A 20,322-nucleotide genomic window follows, 5' to 3' on the forward strand; every position below is an offset into this window, starting at 1 on the left:
GGGCAAAGATTTAATCCTGAACTGAAGATACATTCATTCCTGAGATTTCAATTCCTTAGTGCTACACCAAGAAAAGGTATTTGAACTTCCCTGCAACTCTTCTTCTACCTCTTTCCTGCTACTTCTTCCAGTTATCTCCCATTAAAGCATTGGAAAAGTACTAAAGTGACTGGTGCCTACATTGTTAGATGATAAGCTCAACGTGGACTCTAAGTCTGGTATTGGTGAAACTACAGGTAAATATATATATATATATATATATTATCCAGTGTGAAAATAAATGTTTATTCCAGGTAAGAGGTGCATATTATTGAATGGTAATTATGGTAATTTTAGCAGGTTCATAAAATGCATGTAACTATCAATGGTCGATAACATAAATGAACCCTCTTATCCTTTATACATGGGCGTAGCATAAAGGGTTGCAGAGGTCACAATTGCAACCCCGCCCCTAGCTCCAGGGGGCCCCTGCAGCCTCCCTGTCATATTATCATCTCCAGCTCCGATCTGCCCTAGGGCCCCACTGCCACGCTCCAGTACTGGGCTTACACTTTGCCTTCCACAGTCCACGCCCCTCCGTTCTCATTGGCTGGGAAGAAGCTGTGAGCCATTTCCTGAAAGGAGAGGAGCACAGGGTGAGAACAGCCCAGGATGGGGAAGTGTCTGTGCTGTGTGCTGGCAACATGGAATGGTAACTGAGTTTAGCGAGGCAAGAGGAGGAGAGTGCTGTCTTGTAGCCACAATGGGACCGATGTCACTGGTGGTAAGACACCGCTCTGTGTCACCAGCCACCAGCTGGGATTCTCCGTACCCTCTGACCCGGGGATGTCCGCTTACCCCACTTCCCTGAGAACTGGGGAGAAGACACACACCTCTGGGAGGTGACCTTTCCCCAACACCTGCCAACACTGACAGAGAAACCATCAGGAATTGCTTAAGCAAATCCCTTAACACCCCCTGAGGGGCTGCAGGCTCCAGATTTTGTGTCACATGGCTTTGCCCCACCCCATTTAAGTTGCGCCCCTGCCCCCTGACCACTCCCTCCACCCTGGATGCTATTGCCCGGCTTCTGTGCTCCTTTCCCAGTACAGCACTCTATACTGTTCCTGCTTGGCAGGGCTGATATCACATTCGTTTACAACACAGCCAGTCAGCCACGATCTGCACAGGGTGTATCTGCCTATTACAACTACACTGCCGTTCTGACCAGAGAATTTCACAGGTCAGAACGGCAAAGCCGGATACACCCTGTGAAGGCTGACAGACTGTGTGTAAAGGAATGTGATTTCAGCCCTGTGTAGTGTGGGGGAGAGGAGCTGTATACAGTGCTGGGATGGGAAAGGAGCTCTGCCAAGTGGCCTCCAATTCTCCAGCAGTAATCCCTGTCCTCTGATTCTCCAGCATTGATCCCTGTCCTCTGATTTTTCAGCAGTAATCCTTGTCCTCTGATGTAAGGAACTCAAAACTCTAATGCTGCATACACACGAGCGGGATTTCCGATAGAAAGAGTCCGATGGGAGCTTTTCATCGTATATTCCGAAAATATCGAAAATTCAGACAGACTTAGATAGAAAACATGTTCTATATTTTTCCGACAGAACAAATTACTATTGGAAAAAACACTCGTCTGTATGCTGTTCTGACGCACCAAAAACGATGCATGCTCTGAAGCAAGTATGAGACGGAAGCTATTGGCTACTGGCTAATGAACTTCCGTTTTCTAGTCCTGTCGTACGTGTTGTACGTCACCGCGTTCTGAATGGTCAGGATTTGGTGTGACCTGTGTATGCAAGACAGCTTGAGCGGAATTCCATCAGAACGCCGTCGAAAAACCTTCAGAGTTTATTCCGACGGCAAAACCGGTCGTGTGTACAAGGCATTAGGCCACTTTGAGTATCTTGGCGTGCAGTGGGTGTATTTACACGCACGGTGGAAGTGGTGGTGGTAGTTGGGGGGGGCCCCAGGTCAACTTGTGCATCAGGGCCCACAAGCTTCAAGCTACGTCTCTGCCTTTACAGCCTAGACAGCTACCATCTTAGTCTCTATTTGATCTGCAGTTGCTATCGTGCTGCACATATGATCAGTTATGACTTCAGCAATTTGATGGCTTGACAGTTTGATTGCGAGCACAAGCAATTGTGACAGTTAATCACGGCATGCTATCACGTACCTGGTAGAAGAGCCTGATTGGATGAGCAAGGCCTCCCTTATACCTCTGACTCGGGGCCTCTGCTGGTATGAACAAAAGGTGCCAGAGTACAGAGTCGCATGAGTGCCAAGAAGTCTTTGATGGCAGCGGGACGGCTGTCCTAGTAAGGCTGGTGAAGTCACTGGAAGGCTTCAGCAGGAAGACCGACAGGCAGGCAGCTGGTGCGGATAGCAGAAGTCAAGGGTGGCAAGGCCAGGCAGGCAGGGTCATACACGGCTAGGAGAATCAAATGCAGGGTACAGGCAGGATCGTAGTCAGGAGGCAAGCCAGGTCAAAAGTCGGATCAGTAGAACAGGAGCCAAGGAGAAGACAGGAGATTGGTCACAGGACAAGCCGAGGTCGGTACAGGTAGAGTTCAAGGGAAGGTCAAGACAAGCCGGGTGGGGGGGCGTGGCTTTGGTATGCAGCGGTGAGGACGTACTTCTCTCGAGCTCTGGGGCTGACACCAACTTTCGCCCAGTTAACCCGCAAACCATCCCCACTGCCACTTCGCAAAACATGTGGAAAAGGGCAAGCAAACCCTTTCCCAAAAAAGGATCCTCTTCGAGATCCATAAAGCAATTCCTGGCTGCGGAACTGGAGGATATCCTTAACATGGATGGCCTAGGCCGATCTCCACATCGCTCGGGCTCTGCCTCCCGCCACATCCCTGAACCCAGATGCCGCTCTCCAGCTTCATCAGCCGGCTCAGAAGGGGAGGGCAGCACTTCCAGACACTCTGGAGTGGCTTCGCTGGTTAGCGATCTGCCCACTAAATCGGAACTGACATCCTTGTTTTTGGGGCTGGAACGCTCCATCAAAAAAGAGCTCTCAGCAGTTCGTTCGAACTTATCGCAGGTATTAGACCGAGTGGAGGAGTCGGAACAGCGTCTCGACTGCCACGCGGCTGCTATAAGAAGCCTCCAAACCACTACTCACAACCTCACCATTGCACATAGGATGGCTCTCTATAAGATCGAAGACCAGGAAAACCGCAACAGGCGGAACAACATCAGGATAAGAGGCCTACCTGAAGCTACCGGTGATGATGACCTCCTGCCGTCCCTCCGAGGTATCTTTAACGGTCTATTAGGCTGCACGACCGACCATCCACTGAAAATTGATAGAACGCATAGAGCTCTGCGCCCCTGCAACCTGTCATCTGAGATTCCAAGAGACATCATTTGCGGGGTCCACTATTATTAGGAAAAAGAACTTATAATGCGGAAAGCCTGAGAAAAGGCCCCAATGGACTTTGATGGTGCCACCCTTCTGTTCTTCCCGGACCTGGCCAGAGAAACACTGGAACGCCGTAGGGCCATGCAACCACTGACTGAGAAACTCCGGGCAGCCTCAATCAACTACCGCTGGGGCCTCCCAGTGTCCCTTATTGCCAACAAGGATGGCAAGATATCGATACTCCGCTTCCTGGAAGAACTAGGAAAGTTTTGCTCAGACATCAACATGGTGATTCCATATTTTTTTCCTCTGCTTGATCTGCAAAAACAATTGCAACTGACTACAATTTTCTTTCTTTTTATTTTTTAACAGTTTCTTAATGCCAGAAGGTTGGAATGTTAAATGAAAATAGTCTTGAAGCATGTCTGTGATTATTTTTTTCTACACATGCATTAAGGTAAAAAAATATTCTGTGCTCAAGGATGCCCTCCCCCCTCCCCTATACTTACCTGAGCATGATCCAGCGATGTTTTATTTTTTTAAGTGTCTCTTAAAGCCAGAAGATTGAACTGTTAACTGAAAATAGTTTTGAGGCATGTCTGTAATTAGTTTTTTTTTTTTACAAAATAAACAATTGAATGAACATTTTCCAAGAGTGGTGAGTCCATACCTTTTGCCAGGGGTTGTAGTATATTTATTCACAGATTGCTGTGTGTGTGTGTGTGTGTGTGGAGGTTCGCTGATTTTGGATGTGACAGCAGCTGCAAGGGAGAGGAACCCCCACCCACTGTCACAGGGGAAGGGTTTGAGGGGGTCAAGAGGGTTAGGTACTGAAACATATTACACCCTAAATACAGGTGTAACTGTAACATACAGTATTCCAAAGGTGAACTTTTAAAACACGTTCTGATTTGTCCTCTAGAAACCAAAGTAACTTGTTCTCTAAGATGGTCACATTTGTATGTACCTAACTATTGTGACAGTGCAGTTATCTGGGATGGTGTATGTCACCCAGGATTCTCAACTAGGCAGGTTGAGGGACTCCAGGATGCTTGTTTTATTTGGAGGAAACTGTTTTTTCAGTTTCCTCCATGGTTGGTAGAACCCGGTTTGGGACCTGGAGCCTGGAGATTTCGTAGTGATCCGGGTGAGAGGAAATCTCCAATCCTGGGACCAGGTTTTAGTACAAGTCAGCACACTGATTATGCAGGTGTGTGTTGGGCTTTTTGGAGAAACAGGACCAGGGTTCTGGGTTCCAGGTGTGCAAGGGAGTAGTCACAAGGGTGTATGTCTGCACGGTGCAGTCTGATAGAACAGATGGACGGCCCAAGCCTAAGGGCAGGAACGAGGAACGAGTGCCAGCAAAGGTACACAAAGTGTGTATTGAAGTACACTGAGTGTGTATGGAAGTACAGGGAAATTGTTATATAGTCAGGAGGATCAAGGCACAAAGCCTCTGCTAAAGAGAGCCAGGAGGCCGAATAGTACCTTATATTGTGTTGATGGTAGAAACCCCTGCGTAGGCAACTGTTCTGCCGTTGGACTTTTTTTTTTCTTTAATAAAAGTGGACCAACAAACCCTTAAAAGGCAAAACTGGCATGGACTCTACTCACTGGTGAGCTCTACACTTAACCTAAATGATCCACAAACACCACATTATGTATACAAATAGAGTGATGCATGCCATACATCTATACATTCTTTATTTCAAGATACACTATCATGTGCTAAAATGTGACCATTAAACACAATTTAGCAATCAGCATCAGAATCTTTGTGCACACAAAGTGGCTTTTTTTCAATGGACTGTAGAAACAGCACAGTGCTGACTGCATATTTCTAAAACAAGTAAGCATTTGATTTATTTCAGAACAGTACAAGATAGATTCTGGCTGACTATAGGCACAATACTTTGTACTTGGGCATTTACTCCTTGCACTGTTTTTGGTTTAAAGCTGAACTCTATAAATTATATTGTTTGCATACTTACATTGGTCCTGGTTCAAAGAAAGTATGTATCTCTATTATCCAGGCATGTACAGTGGGAGCCATGATCTTCTAAGTTCTGTATGAAAGACTTCCCCTCTACACACGGACCACAGGGAGAGTCATTCAATGGGCAACTCAGCCATTCATAGTACGCTCGCTAATTGGACGAGGTGGAGAGGAGGAGCAGTAATGCCACAATCTCCACCTTGCCTTGTATTCATAGAAAAAAACAAAAAACAGCGTTCTATGAATTGCGGAGGTGCCGAGTGAGCAACTACCTGTAGTCAGTGTGCAGAATGGAAGCTACATGCACAAAACCCAAAAGATCATGGCTCCTGGATAATTCCTGGAGTTCAGTTTTATGTGGAAATCTGGCCAAATGTAAAAAATATGTGGGAAATGGTTAGATCCCCTATCAGGTTTTTATCACGGTCTATATCCACATTTCCTCCTGCATTCCCCTTACTTCCTCTCCTGCTGACTGCAGTTACCTAGGACAGAAAGGGAAATGTCCTCAACAGGTAAACAGCAAGAAACACATCAGTAATTGTTGCCACTTGTCACAGAAGTAAGAGGCAATTTCCTAATTTTCTGTTCCAGACAACAACAAAAAACTAAAACAAAACAAAAGTTCCAATTCTTCCATACTTTTTGGATAGACTTCCTTGTTAACGTGACCCCTGTCACTTGCTGAAAAAGAATGCTGCATGGTAAAAAATTATTTTGATACTTACCTGCACCACTGGCAGCAGCAGAAGCCGGTGATGGGAAGCATAGAGCACAATGGAGCATCAGGCATTCCACAGTCAGATGTAGAAGATTCTTCAGGCAGCAGTACTTCTTGGATACAGAGAAGAACCATGTTGCAGGCAGCGGGACGGGCAGGATTTTGTTCATTGCTGTATATGGATAACAAGGTGCTTATAAGACCGATAGTATTCTATACTACCTGCATGTATCATTAGGCTGTGTTTTTTGCGCTTAAAATTGATTCCTAGAAACAACTGTCAAGTATAGTCATACATAATGCATATTATTGAGCTTCTCTACCCTTGTTCTATTGATATCTACATTGGCCATTGGGCAAAAATGCATCCCTTCAAATATTATTAATGTATCCATATTTTCTCTATGGTGACATCTCTGCACTTAACTTCCTGGGTTTGCATTTCTGCTGTGGACATTATACAGAGTTTGCCTGTCCCGTCTGGAATATATTTAGAAATATTATATTATGCAACAGGAGGTGCTGGAACACTCATTGATTGGAACAGGTTGACAGGAAATTTTGCATTTATGGCAGGGAGATCTTGCCATATTTCCAAATTCCATATTATGAGTTCTAAGATTCAAATTCCCAAGTTCCAAGCTTTGAATTCTGTATTCCAATCCTGAGTTGCATATTACAAATTCAGATTTTGAGTTCAGTATTCCATTTTTTGAGTTCCATGTTCCATTTTCTCCTGGGACAAAAAAGGAACCAGGGGCTGACTCAACCCAACAAGATCCCCCCTATAACTACAATATCACTTTGGGTTGACTGACCCTTAAATTAGAACTGTGTCTAATCTCAATAGGCATATTTTTAAGAACAAACTTATTCCAAACATAATGAATGTCTTTTTGGGAGTCATTTATTTTAGGCATAGTTCGATCACATTTTTAAGCCATCTGGCTTCAGTAGCTCTTTAAAGGGGTTAAAAGTGCATAGTTAAAAAGTTGAAAATGTTCTCAATGCGTACTGTAAAAAAAAGCATGCAATCTGCAGGTAATTTCATAAATTTCACTGAGAACAAAAAACAAATCTGACAGTATTAATGGTCTTCTGTTGACAGTCTTATGTTATGTTATTGCATCGGTTACCAAGATTCAGTTAAAAATAAAATGTTTATGTAGAGTTTCCTTCTCGTTTGGGTGCAGACTCTTTGTATGGTTCATAAAATGTCCACTAAAAGCTGAGACCGATCATAAAAAGCAATGGTTTATCTAGCACAGACTGATATTCTAAAATATCCGGTGTTAACATAAGAGGCGGTGGGCACTTGAAATCAAACTTTAATATCTCAGATATTGAAAGCAAAGGAGTTCTGTTCACAGTTCACAGTCAGAATATTGGAGAAATGTCCTCTCCTGATGAGATAAAAGTGCTTATATTGACTTTTCATCTTTCATGTTTAGAGTTTGCTTCGTTGCGTTCCACAGTGACTCCATTAGCTTTTGAAGCCAAGTCCTTTTTGCTGCAGTCTTTCTCCATGTAAAATTCTGCTAGTATAGGGCAGTGCTCTGAAGCTACGCCTCCCCATGACCAGTTGTCTGGAATCCAAGGGTTTGTGAGACCCTCTCTTACCACCAAGGAGTAACCTGTTGAAAGGGAAATTTAGTGAGCTATAGCAAGAATAAATATATGTTTTGTGGCAGCAAAGAAATGTCATTACTTTCTTGCAACGTACAGTATACTTCATTACGCGGGTACACAACCTGTTGTTTGGGAGTCCTAGAATACATTTTCAGGATTCTCATATTATATAGGTGTCCTTCTGTGTTTTAGGCTCCTTTCACATTTGTGAGACTTAGGAATCCGACTTGTGAGACCCAAAGTCGCAGGACATGTGAAATGCCATATATCTCTATGAGAGCCATTCCAATTGACACTACTGAACTAGCTGCAACTTTAGAAAAGGTTCCTGTCCTACTTTGATCCGACTTTGACACAACTTCAATGCCAGAAAAAGTCACTTCAAAGTCGTATCAAAGTCGGACTCCAAAGTTGCACTGAAAATCACGCAACATTGGAGTTGGTTAGTGTGAAAGGAGCCTTAGAGGGAACCCTCTATTTCAAGGTCCTTGCATAATGGTAGAAAAAACATAGGGGTCCAATTAAAATATTAGGTCTACAACTGAAGCCTATTTGGACAAAATTTGAATAAGCCAACCCTAGGTAATTCAAACTAAGCTCATGAAAGGAAAAAAAAAATCCATAGAGGTTACTTTCAGTAAAGACTGCAAAATGATCAGAAGACCCCGAGATTAAAGCCATTAGAGTCATATCCAAACTTTGGCTTTTTTTTGTAAAAGTTGTACAAATCCTTGCCCCATTCCCCTCCTGAGCATGCCCTCCAAATCAATGAAACCACCCATCACTTTTAGGAAAATTCAAGATTTGGATATAAATCCAACTAGCTATATCCCTGGATCCAATTTTGTGACATGCAGCTTTCACTTAAGGGATAACCATTGCATAGTAAGTAAAATGTTTCTTTTGCTACTATAATACTAGGTCTCTCCACTCAGTGTTGGTAGTATAATGCTCCTCTACATGTCATGAAAAGTGACAAGAGGCAGCTCTTAGAAACACACATTGCCCATGGGACTTGGGAAGAGTTGCACCAAACAAAAATAAAACAATACATCCTTAAAAGAATCTAATTTTTATTCACATATATGATTAAAATCATGTTAAAATTCCTTAGAATATATCCAATAACACATAGTTGTATGATGGCACATACACATAGAAAGATGATTGGTTGCTATCCTACAACTCAACGCGTTTCATTAAAACAAAGTTCACTTCTGAAGGAGAGATAGTAGTATTGGTAGTGATCAAAATATAAATGGCGCCAACCATAAAAATTGTGCATAAATTCTGTGACAGCTTAAGTGATTAATACACTAAACATTAGAGTCCATAAGTAAAGTAAGGTGCTAATCCCAGTAAACCAAAATCTTATGAGACTATAAAATATTTGCACATTTGTGTATCAAACTTGAACACCCTGTTATTTGTCTTTTGGGGAGTTGATGACATATATTGGATGTGAGAATTTTACATGTTGAAGGCGTGTGGATAATGCAGGAGATGGAGTGATCATCACATCTGGTCTTATTGGTGTAGCAAAAAGGCTATATTGGTATTGATGACCATAAGGCTCTGGTGAGTGAATCTGTGTTATCACATGTGGTGGAGCACAGTTTGCTTCTTTGGGAGTGGAGAAGCATTCTTTAATTATAATCGCACATAGCATGGTGGATGGGACTGTGAGACTGATTGGAACAACACTGGAGTGCATTTGAGGACTTTAAAGCCTTACCACTGATTTATTTATTCCATATTTAAAAAAAAAAAAAAATATATATATATATATATATATATATATATATACACACATTTATATATACATTTATATATATTATGCATAATTTCTCACTTTATATTCACTTTTATCATTTTTTGTCACATTTGTTTTGTTTAAATTACTTTATTACAATTATCTTTGTTATCACCATATTCAATTGGTATATGTTTTTAAATGAATAGTAATGTTTTTCACTTTAGCATGAAGCTTATTTTTATTCTTGTTTGATACACAAATGTGCAAATAGTTTATAGTCTCATAAGATTTTGGTTTAATAGGATTAGCACCTTACTTTACTTATGGACCCTAGTACTATTGGATAGAATATCTGCAGAGAGAACATGTCATTAGTATACTGTAATAAAAAGGAGAGAAACAAAGAGAAAAATACTAGAAAAAAATATCCACAAGGAAAGAAAAGCTTTTCAGAAATACATTGATAGGCTGTGCAGATATAAAAATTCTATGAGGATTCAGTGGCTGCATCAAAGTAATTAGTCTTGGATGACCAGTGAGTGGGTCTTTCTCTTTTTAGGTCAGTCACTCAGTTTGTGGGCTTTTCCTGGATCTCTCTTGTCTTCACTGTTTTGATCTTCCATTTCACAAAACACGTTGAGTCATAGGATATCAACCAATCATCTTTCTATGAATATGTGCTATCATACAACTATGTGTTATTGGATATTTTCTATGGAATTTTAATATGATTTTAATCATATATGTGAATAAAAATTGGATTCATTTAAGGATGTATTGATTTATTTTTGTTTGGTGCACCTCTTCCAAAGTCCCATGGCCAATGTGCGTTTGAGAGATCTCATCTATATAGGGGCTGGGCTGCACCCATATCCATGGTAAAGTTGGACTTTTGTACTGTGCGTGACAGAAGGCAGCAGTGTGCCCAGTGTCCAAAATTCTCCTTTAATTATAACTTCAGAAGACAGATGGCAATACCAATTGACGTATTTTGGCCTAAGTTACTACTAAGCATGTTAAAACTGAATAGATAAACTGGTAATGTCACCTGTATGCTAAAGTTGTTAATAAAGAGGTATCTGAGGCACGAGGCATGTTACTGTAAGTGTAATGACGCGTCCTGACTCATAAGAATTAATCAGACCACACCTAGCTACTAATATCTAGATGGTTGCAATGAGCCTATAGCATAGTATTGTACTGTTTTTCGAGAAAACATGTTTTTTTTCTTGTGTTCCACTTTATTAACTAAAGTTAGCCAACAAAGAGTATTGCTTAAACTCTAAAGTGTTGAAATTGCAACCTTGTAACTTCTTTATTTTGGACAGAGCGAGGCATGTTAAGACCTTTGTCAGAGGTTTATATAGCTGTGTGTAATAGGAAGTCACTAGGATCAGTAGTAAGTGGAAATTCACAGCAGTAAAAAACTGATTTTTAATGTGTCTCTTTAACCACTTCTGTACAGAAGCAGAAAAGCAAAAGATTTTAACAATCATGGGAATTTACATAGATTTGAAGAAGGATATGTCATTTTATTTTAGTATCTATGCTAAACTCCAGAAAATGATGTAGAAAATCCCTACCCTGACTTTAGGGTATTTTAATGCTGGGCATTTATACAGATGCAGCGCACAGTACACAAGGGTCTAACCTGTGAAAACTTTCTTCAAGCTCTTGCTGATCCAGATATTGTCCATGGACCTATTCCCTTGAGGAGTCTTTGTGCTGATATTTGTAAATGTGTTCGCTGGAAGCAAGTTGTGGAACTTTTCTTTTCTTAAAGAATCAAAGTTACTGCTGTCCGCGGGTTGGCTGAATCCTCCTAAAATGATCACATCCTTTTCCCCTGAAAATTAGAACACATAAAAATTGACAAAACCCATCAAATTGCTGCTGAATAAGCAAGACACTAGGCTAATTTAATAAGGAAGCATGCAGATTATATATAGAGTGCAGCGGTCTATAACCGCCATCATTATTGCCACTTACACTGCAGAGATTAAATCCCCAATTAATGCAGTTATCTGTTCATTAGAAAATCATTAAATGTATTTTTAAATGCAACGGGGGTTAATTTACTAAAACCGGAGAGTTCACAATGTGGTGCAGCTGTGCATGGTAGCCAATCAGCTTCTAATTTCAGCTTGTTCAATTAAGCTTTGCCAAAAAACCTGGAAGCTGATTCTGTACAGAGCTGCACCAGATTCTGCACTCTACAGTTTTAGTAAATCAATCCCAATGTCTTTGCGTTACACAATTCATTTTTTCTTTATGACCTTATGTTTTCCTTCCACAGCAGCACTCAGTGTGAGACAGGTAGAACCAGCACTAGGAGCAAATCAGGTTTCAGCGGTGGTAATGTGCTGATACATAACATGCTGACAGGAGGAGAGAGCAGAATGAGCAGAGTAATGCTTCATTATTGTGATGCTGCCACTTCGTTGTCCAATCAGCAGATTTTGGGTGGGTTTCTGACCAAGCTGTGCTGATGCTGCAGTAAAGAAGATTAAGCATAAGCTGTGCTGTATGGCTGTGTGGATTATAAAACTTGCTGCAAAGGTTTACTGTTTTTTGGCTGCTAAAATAGTTGTCACATATATACCTCAAATGTATCTTTAGCTGGCTGCCTGGAGTATAGCTTTAAATAAGATCCCTTTTATTGTAATGTAAAAAGCAATCATGGCTATCAATGCATGGCAGATGGTAGAACTCCACTTTTAGCAAGGGAAAGTAAATTAATTATAATTTAAATATAAATAACAATAATATATAATAATGCTGGTTTCTTAGAGGCTGTTAGTGGTGTGTATAGAACTCCTTTTTTCATAAAATTAGTTTATGAAATTATTTATTGAAATTATGGTTTGGTTACACAATACTGTACCACTTTACTTGATTGCTGACAATTGCATTCTTACAGCTCTCCACTAGGGAGCAGTATTGGTTCTGCCAAACAGATCATTTTTAATTTTACCCCAGAGAAGTTGGCCAGCCCTCAACTGTGCAGCAAATATTTCCTAGAATTGAAAAATGTATTAAAATCAGTTAATATGTGCACTAAACACACAGTCAATGTTAATGTTTAACATTAAACCATGCACAAAAGCCACATCTCTGAATGTGCTAACAGTTTTAAGAATCCTGGATCAATTTGTTCAGATAACATTTAGCTCACCCGTACCGCTGTGAGGTGAGAACTGGTTTGCAACAAATAAGGCCAATTTGTAGTTTGGATATTCACCACAGACATTGATTTGCTTGTGACCAGTAAAGGGGTCCTTTTATCCCTTAGCAGTTTATATCCAACATTCAGAATATACAGTAATTCTCCAGCCCACATTCCTTCCATAACATGGGTCCCTTAGTCACCTCCAGTCACTGAGCTAGCCAGTAAACAAATGCTTTTCTGCTGAAAGGGCAGCACATAGGCTTATGGGTGCGCCATGCCTACATGACATACAGGATATACTTCTATTTGAACTTTACCAAGTTCAAAATGTCAAACCAATTTGCCAGCCCTTGAACTTCATTACTGGAGGTCAACAAGAGATGGGTGAAGGGTATGGGCACATCGAGAGTGGGGATGGCATCAGGGCTTGTGCTTAATCACAGGTGAGAAGTCCAAAGGACCCCTTTACCAGGTCACTTGGTGCTGCAGAGATATGACCCAAGAAGCAGATCGCATGTATGGATTTGTTTGATTGTTGTCATAGCATATCTTAGCAGATTTGTCCATCACTTTTTTTAGATTGTGTAGAACACAGGACAAGGTAAGAATGCACCTCTTTAACGTCTATGCTACCCCACAAAAAAAGCGTAATTAGGCCTAGCATAAATCCTTCAAATGATGGTCATTTGAAGCAATTAGCACAATACAGTAATTGTAACTATGAGACAAAGGGAAAAACCTTGTCTCAAAGGTCCTGTGAACTTCTCTTATTTGCTTCCTTTTAGTTCGTTTCATATACTGTACAATGGGTAGTGTGTTATTATATCTTTTTGATATAATAAGTGCCAAAAAACCTGATGAGCATGTCAGAAATTCAGAGCTGTCCTTTGTGCTCTGTATACTTTTTGTGTTATTTCAAAGAGCCAATTAAGTTGTCTTAGTTATTATCTTGTAGAAATCTGAAAGTGAAGCTGGCCATTGATGGTGCGATTTTTTTTATTTCCGTAGCCACGGGTTTCAGGAAAGAAAATATGTCGATTCCCCCATCAACACGGATTCCCTCCCGCAGAGCTATTGTGTTCTCTCAGCAGGGGAGCCCCATCCCTGCTGGGAGAATACACAGTGATTATTGCTAGAGGCTATAGCCTCTGGCAATAGTCACATGAAAAATCTGACATGCTGGTTGTACCCAAGTCGATCGATGGATGGACTTGGGTACAATCAGCCTGTCCATGCTGAAGTGGCTGAGATTCAAACCATCTATGACTGGCTTTAGAGTGGCTGAGTAGTTTAGCAAAAGACAACAGGAAGGGCTGACACCACTTAGTCCACAAAAATGTTGTGTGCTGAATGTGCACATATTGTAGAGATGTCCTGCATTGGCTTTCTTTTGTTTCTTTTTAGGTATACCTTGATAAAAGCATTAAATGGTTCCATCCCAATGCCCATACAAAGAATACAAGTTTCCTTGCCCCATGACCTCCCACTTGCCTCCTCCTGTCCAATGTTTACCTATATAAACCACTACAGGATAGAGGGAGAACCCCTTCCCCTTTATGCAATGGTTATATGCTGTCTGCAACACTTTTAAAGACCCAGTAAGTTAACACTGTTCTCACATGCTGAATGTAGTTGGGGGAGCAGAGGGCCTGTTGGAGAACAGCCGACGGGGTACAAAACAAGAATTTAGTCAAATTAGAATCATCCTCTCCAGAATAATGCAATACAATCCAGTAGATAGAGGTTGTGTTTGTATTATGTACAGTAGTAATTTGTGATTCTGTTTCACTATACTACTTACACATTGGAAGAAATTAGCACATGGGTTAGGCAAAAGTATAAACTGCAAATGGTGCTACTTTCCAGTAGTTCTGTTATTAGAACTTTCCAATCGCCCTACAGTGGTTTGTGACTTTTTAGGAGTACACTGTTGTGAGAAAAGCACTGGTGGTCTCCTATGTTACCAAATCTGATTTCTGGTTACAAGAAATACTTTTAATAGCCTGAAACACAACCTAAACTCTTAGACCCCTTTCACACCGGGGCGTTTTTGGGATAAAAATAGCACCTGTAAAGCGCCTGAAAAACACCTCCTCTGCAGCCCCAGTGTGAGAGCCCAAGTGCTTCCACACTGGGGTGGTGCGCTAGCAGGACATTAGAAAAAGTCCAGCAAAAAGTATCTTTCAGGCGGTGCAGGAGTGGTGTATACAGAGCTCCTCCACCGCCTCTGCCATTGGAATCAATAGGCACCGCTGCCGAAATGCCGGCAAAGCACTTCGGTATCGGCGCTTTGCAGGCACTTTGAACCCTTTATTCGGCCGCTAGTGGGGGTTAAAAGTGCCCCGCTAGCGGCCAAAAAGCGCCACTATTACAGCGATAAAGAGCCTCTAAAATTAATGGGGCTTTACCGCTAACGTCCCCTCTGCCTCAGTGTAAAAGTACATGCAGTCAGTTCACCTTTATGCATAATTTATGAAATACATGCAGGCTCAGTTTGAAATATTTTTGCTAATGTAAGATTTATAAAGCGTTTGAAAATCCTAAAGCTGCTTAGCAATTGATCACCAGCAAACCACTGGATATGGACAATAAGTTAACATTCTCGCTGCCAGGAGAAATTCCTGGAATTATGATGAGAGGCAGGCTGGATCATGTTCAGATAGACTGGTCATTTGCTGCCTTACATACCTTTCAATGTCTCCTGCAATGTTTGTCCAAAGGTGGGTGGTTTGTGGCCGTCATTCTGCTGCTTTCCAACTTCATTTGGGGGAGGACGCAGGTGAATATTTACCAGGGTCACATCATTTATTCCAACCTTAAAAGCAAATTTCAAAGGTTAATGAAAGAAAGGTACACAATAAAACATGACTGGACACATTGCAAGAGAACTATACTGTCCCAAAACAGACTCAAATGTCAACCCTCATAAGGCAACAGATATAGGGGAATCTTCATACTCGTACAGTTTCCTGCATTCTTAAGAGGACCAGTGACATTTAGGATAATAAGAAGGTATAAGGGAATGGTATAAAATCTCTTTATTAAATCACATAGTTAAAAATTCCATTGATTGTAAGTCCCCTGGTACGAAAATATCTCTGTCCCACTGTGTTGTTGATATTTGGGACAGCAATATCACCCCTCTTTAATTGAGAAGAAACATCATACAGAGGGAGCAAATGGGAAAAGTCAACTGCAAAACATGAAAGTCCATCTCATTTTTAATCCAGCAGGAGCCAGACTTTCCAACATATACATCAAAATCACCCTGTAAATGATAAGTCCCCTTTACTGTTCAGCCCAAGATTGGATCCATGACACCTCTCAGTTACAGTGTAATTAAACCCACATCATTAAAAACGATCAATACATGTTTTATTACATGCTGTTCATACTCATTCACTATGGGATTCGTTTTCTGTATTCTGCAAAACACCTGGTTGATCCTGCTGTTCTCTCTCCCCCTTCTATCCATGTCCCCAATGCAGTTGAGGATTTTGCAGAGCAATGTTAGAAGCTCACTGAAAACTGAGCATGTGCACTAGGGAGTTTCTTCCCTATCACATCTGAGCAGCCCATGTGACTATAGAGCCACACATGTGGGCGTTTCACACAATGGGGAAGGGTAGCCAGCTCCCTCCCTCCTCCTCCATGCCCACTAACCAGCTAAACACAATGGGAGTGGGATATTACATCTTCATTGATGGAGGCTTCACCTCCCTGTTATTCTAAGACATAGGCTGGAGGGGCGTGACAGCCTGTCACTGGAGAAATCCATCCACACCACATTATTGCCCAAAAAATAATAAAGATTTGGTTTTAATTATATATTTGTATCGTGAATAACAAAATATACCGCGCTGTCTACACAATAGCAGCCAGCACAAAAGTGTAAAATAAATAGAAATTTATATGGAAAATGTGCAGCACTAAGCAAATAATAATGATCAATATCAAAAATAAAATTGACATATGAAAAAAAGCAATAGAAATAATGACACGTGAAAGAGTAGACTCATACAGGTGTACACCTGATGGGTCAAACAGGCTTTACAGGATGACCAGGGAATTCAGGCTCACTATTTATTGTTGTAAACATAAGAGTTGCACTTACATTTTCCAGAATAAAAACAAGCGCTTCAAAATAGACCGGGGGATCAGCGTAACAACCCGTCGCGTTTCGCCTAAATAGGCATCATCTGGGGTGCAACAACAATAAATATTTCTTACGGAATTGCGCTATGTGCCCTGTTCTTCTTCTCTTTTCTCTTTATGGTTGGGCTTATTTGCCCATTTGGTTTACCTGCTTTATCCATCGTTTTGAAGTGTTTGCCTGAAGACCGTATCCACATAGTGAGCCTGAATTCCCTGGTCATCCTGTAAAGCCTGTTTGACCCATCAGGTGTACACCTGTATGAGTCTATCCTTTTGGTGGCGGATCATCTATGTTACCTCTGTCACATTTTGGATGTTCACTCAGGAGTTCTGTGACTGTTACCTATCTATGTTTTGAACTTCACCCTTTTGGAATACATTTGGGACTTGTCTGTGTCCCCCTCTTTTTTTTGTTTTGTTTACACCTTGGACATCAATTCTCACGGAACACGTGCCATTATTTATATTGCTTTTTTTCATATGTCAATTTTATTTTTGATATTGATTATTATTTGCTTAGCGCTGCACATTTTCCATATATATTTCTATACATTTGTATGACCATCGACAATTTACAACATTTATTGACATTATTTCATTTTATGCTGTATCCCAATGGCTGATTTTTTAATTAATTTTGACCATGTGATCAGCAGCAGAGGACTAGAAGCTCCTCCTGCATATGTTTCCCTGCAGACAGGTTGGAAAAGATCTTAGTCATGTGACAACTGTATATTGGATTAGGAAAAAAGTCGATTTTTTTAAAATTAAAATAATTACAGTGCCATCATCCACATACAGAAAAAGATCATGTAAATTAAACTGTGTTTTAGTATCACTTCAAGCTCAAATTATTTGGTAAGCACTTAGTCTTGCCAATATATCGTCTCTCACAAATGCAACAAATTTGACAGATGACCCTTGTTGTTTTGCAATAAATAAAGGACCTAATTTGAAAAGACTGCGATCCATCGGCATTAAAGAACATCTTACTTTTGTTAACCAAGAGACAGATGTGACAGTCACCACAACTGTACATACCATGGAAGGAGCTTTTCCCTAAGAACATTTATTTACTTTTATTGCACCATATGGTCCTTCTGAGTTTTTTGCCCATTGTGCTGCGATAAGAGTGTGCAGTAGCTTGTAACTCTCATTGAAGTTTCATTGAAGTTTCCCCTAATGAGATTAATAAGGAGTAATCAGTCTCACATTTTTTGGGTGATTTAATACAGAGATTTTTAAAGCTTTCCTAGGTTTTTAAAATTGGGCTAATGCAAGAATCTGAATATTTAGCCTTAAACCTTAACTCCAGGAAAAAAAAAAAAAAAGACACAAAGATTTGAAAGCTGAATTCCAGGGCATGAAATCTCCTGAACGTATCTCTATTATTTATATCTGACAGGTTTTTGGCTCTGCTGAAACATGTGAGAGAGGAGATAGAGGCACACAGAGCAGCTATGCCTGCCCCTCACCTCTGCTGCCCATTCAGAGAAGCCTTTGTATTTTGTGATTGAGTTCACATAATACAAAGGCTTCTGTGACTGGGCAGGAGGAAGGGAGGGGCAGGCATAGCAGCTGCACCAACTCTAATGTTGAAGATGCTTAGACCTGAAGTATCAGCACTGGGCTCCCAGAAATACAGTAATAGCCATCTTGATGTCAAATGTAAATAATAGAGATAAGCCCAGGAGATGTCATGCAGCTCCTTGGACTTAAAGTATAACTATTTTGGATAGAGTAGAGAGAGTAGAGATAGATTAGAATACCTATCAGTTTAATTGCAGTCTGTGTCCCTGTTACATAGATTCACCCTCTCTGTTTATCCTGTTTACCATCATCATTGAAAGTCAAAGTAAAAGAAAATCCAAATTTTTGGGTTGTCCCCAGAAAACTAAATAGGGGGAAAGTTTCCAAAGGGGATACTAGTTTTGGTGATCTGAGGGTCCCCAAGGAATTCCCTTTGTTTGCAGGGATTTCCTTTACTTCCTGTTTGGCTATGGAACAGGAAGTGAAGGGAGATCTCTGCAATGGGACCCAGAGAGCAAAAAAAAAAAAAAAATCTGACAGGGGTTATAACCCTCCCTTGATCTATCCAAAATGAAGGAAAAAAGTTTTGCCTATAGTTCTACTTTAACTCACAGTGTGCCTTCACTTTTTACTAAGAAGATGAATTCCTGGAATTCAGTTTTAAGTTTTCACAAGCAGTGTCCTAACCTCTCAAATTTCCTGTCTTGAACTGTTTTGTAATTGTATTGTTTCCCTTTATTGTGTAAAGTGCTGTCGGCGCCATCTAAATGCTATATAATAATAATAATGCAGCTCTCTTTTCATTAATATATCCGTACACATCGTTTAAGTACCTGAATTTGACTTGGCATCAGCCTCTTGCAGTCCCTGTAGGCTGTGGCAGGGAGTTTCAGCACAAGGAGCCAATCAGTTATGCTACACTACAAGGGGCATATTGACAGAAGGAGTGAGCAGAGTGACAGATACAAGTTCATCAGTCCTTTTACTGACCAGACAGTCTGGTTTTCACTTAAATAATATGTAAACCCAACATTTCAAATTCCTGATATGCGCCTGCTGTACCACGTACTGTGTGTTTATGGAAAAGTATCCTGTTCCCTTTGTATTGCTTCCTTTGTGTGGAATACCTGATGTTCCTGACAGTCCCTTTGCTTTCCTATTAAAAACTGATTGCACTAGGCATGAAAGCACAGTGTGGTCAGTTTTCTGGCTGTGCTGGGTGCTCAGCCTGCTCTCCTCCAATGATCAGATTTCTGCTAACACACCCACCCCTCCCTACACAGACATTTACTGGGTAGACCAGTGTGCTGCTGTTTCTCCCCCCCCCCCCCAGCTCTCTAAGCCTCTTATGCAGCTGAGAACAGGGGGTATGTGATCACTTATAAAAAAAAGGGGGGGTATTTATAATGTGTTTTATATCTGTACACAAATGTTTTGCCTTGCATTTCTATTTTAAACTGAATGGATTGTTTTACAAGGTGAGTGTTTACATATACTTTAACTGCAGCAACGGAAAATAAAATAAATAAATACATAATGTCTCCTGCCCCGCCAGATAGGACTGTGCAGTATGACAAAGCTGAGCAAATCTCAGAACAGGATGAACAGAAATGCAAACCCTATGGCAGATAAAACAGCCTATATGTACTTAATGTGTGTATTTAACTGTTTGCTTGGAGTGTTTAAGTTGCTAAAATTGTGCAAGACAGTTGTTGCCATGACAACTGCCTGACCTCCTCCCTAAAACATGAATTGCTTGCATTAAGTTATCTGACCTTAACTTTGAATACACTTCAGGAGAACTCCTAACTGGTGACTCTGAGTCATATACAAGCAATGTAACAAGGGCTATATAATGGAGCAATACCTTATAGATAAGCCTACCTGACTATAATAATTCAAATCTTTTGTCTGGTTTTTGTGTTTCTCTTTTAACAGTTGCTCCCTCTTCAGGTAAAGTGTGTAGTAAAAAGGACTGAAGTCAATGGAGGCAGTTCAG

The 20,322-nt window shown here is 40.8% G+C and overlaps 1 protein-coding gene across 2 annotated transcripts in view; it reads right to left on the reverse strand.

Annotated features, from left to right (window-relative positions):
- Positions 1–6,969: 6,969 nt before the first annotated feature.
- Positions 6,970–20,322, reverse strand: part of EEPD1 (endonuclease/exonuclease/phosphatase family domain containing 1) — a 176,547-nt gene continuing 163,194 nt past the window's right edge. For both annotated transcript variants that reach the window (XM_073630517.1, XM_073630518.1), the window contains 3 exons: positions 15,327–15,453; positions 11,121–11,315; positions 6,970–7,718 (listed from right to left, as the gene is read on the reverse strand). In XM_073630517.1, the coding sequence (XP_073486618.1) occupies positions 7,519–7,718; positions 11,121–11,315; positions 15,327–15,453 (522 nt within the window). In that variant the 3' untranslated portion in view covers positions 6,970–7,518. The remainder of the gene's footprint in view (positions 7,719–11,120; positions 11,316–15,326; positions 15,454–20,322) is intronic.

This window comes from Aquarana catesbeiana, linkage group LG05, assembly GCF_042186555.1.
Source record: "Aquarana catesbeiana isolate 2022-GZ linkage group LG05, ASM4218655v1, whole genome shotgun sequence".
Lineage (NCBI taxonomy): Eukaryota > Metazoa > Chordata > Amphibia > Anura > Ranidae > Aquarana > Aquarana catesbeiana.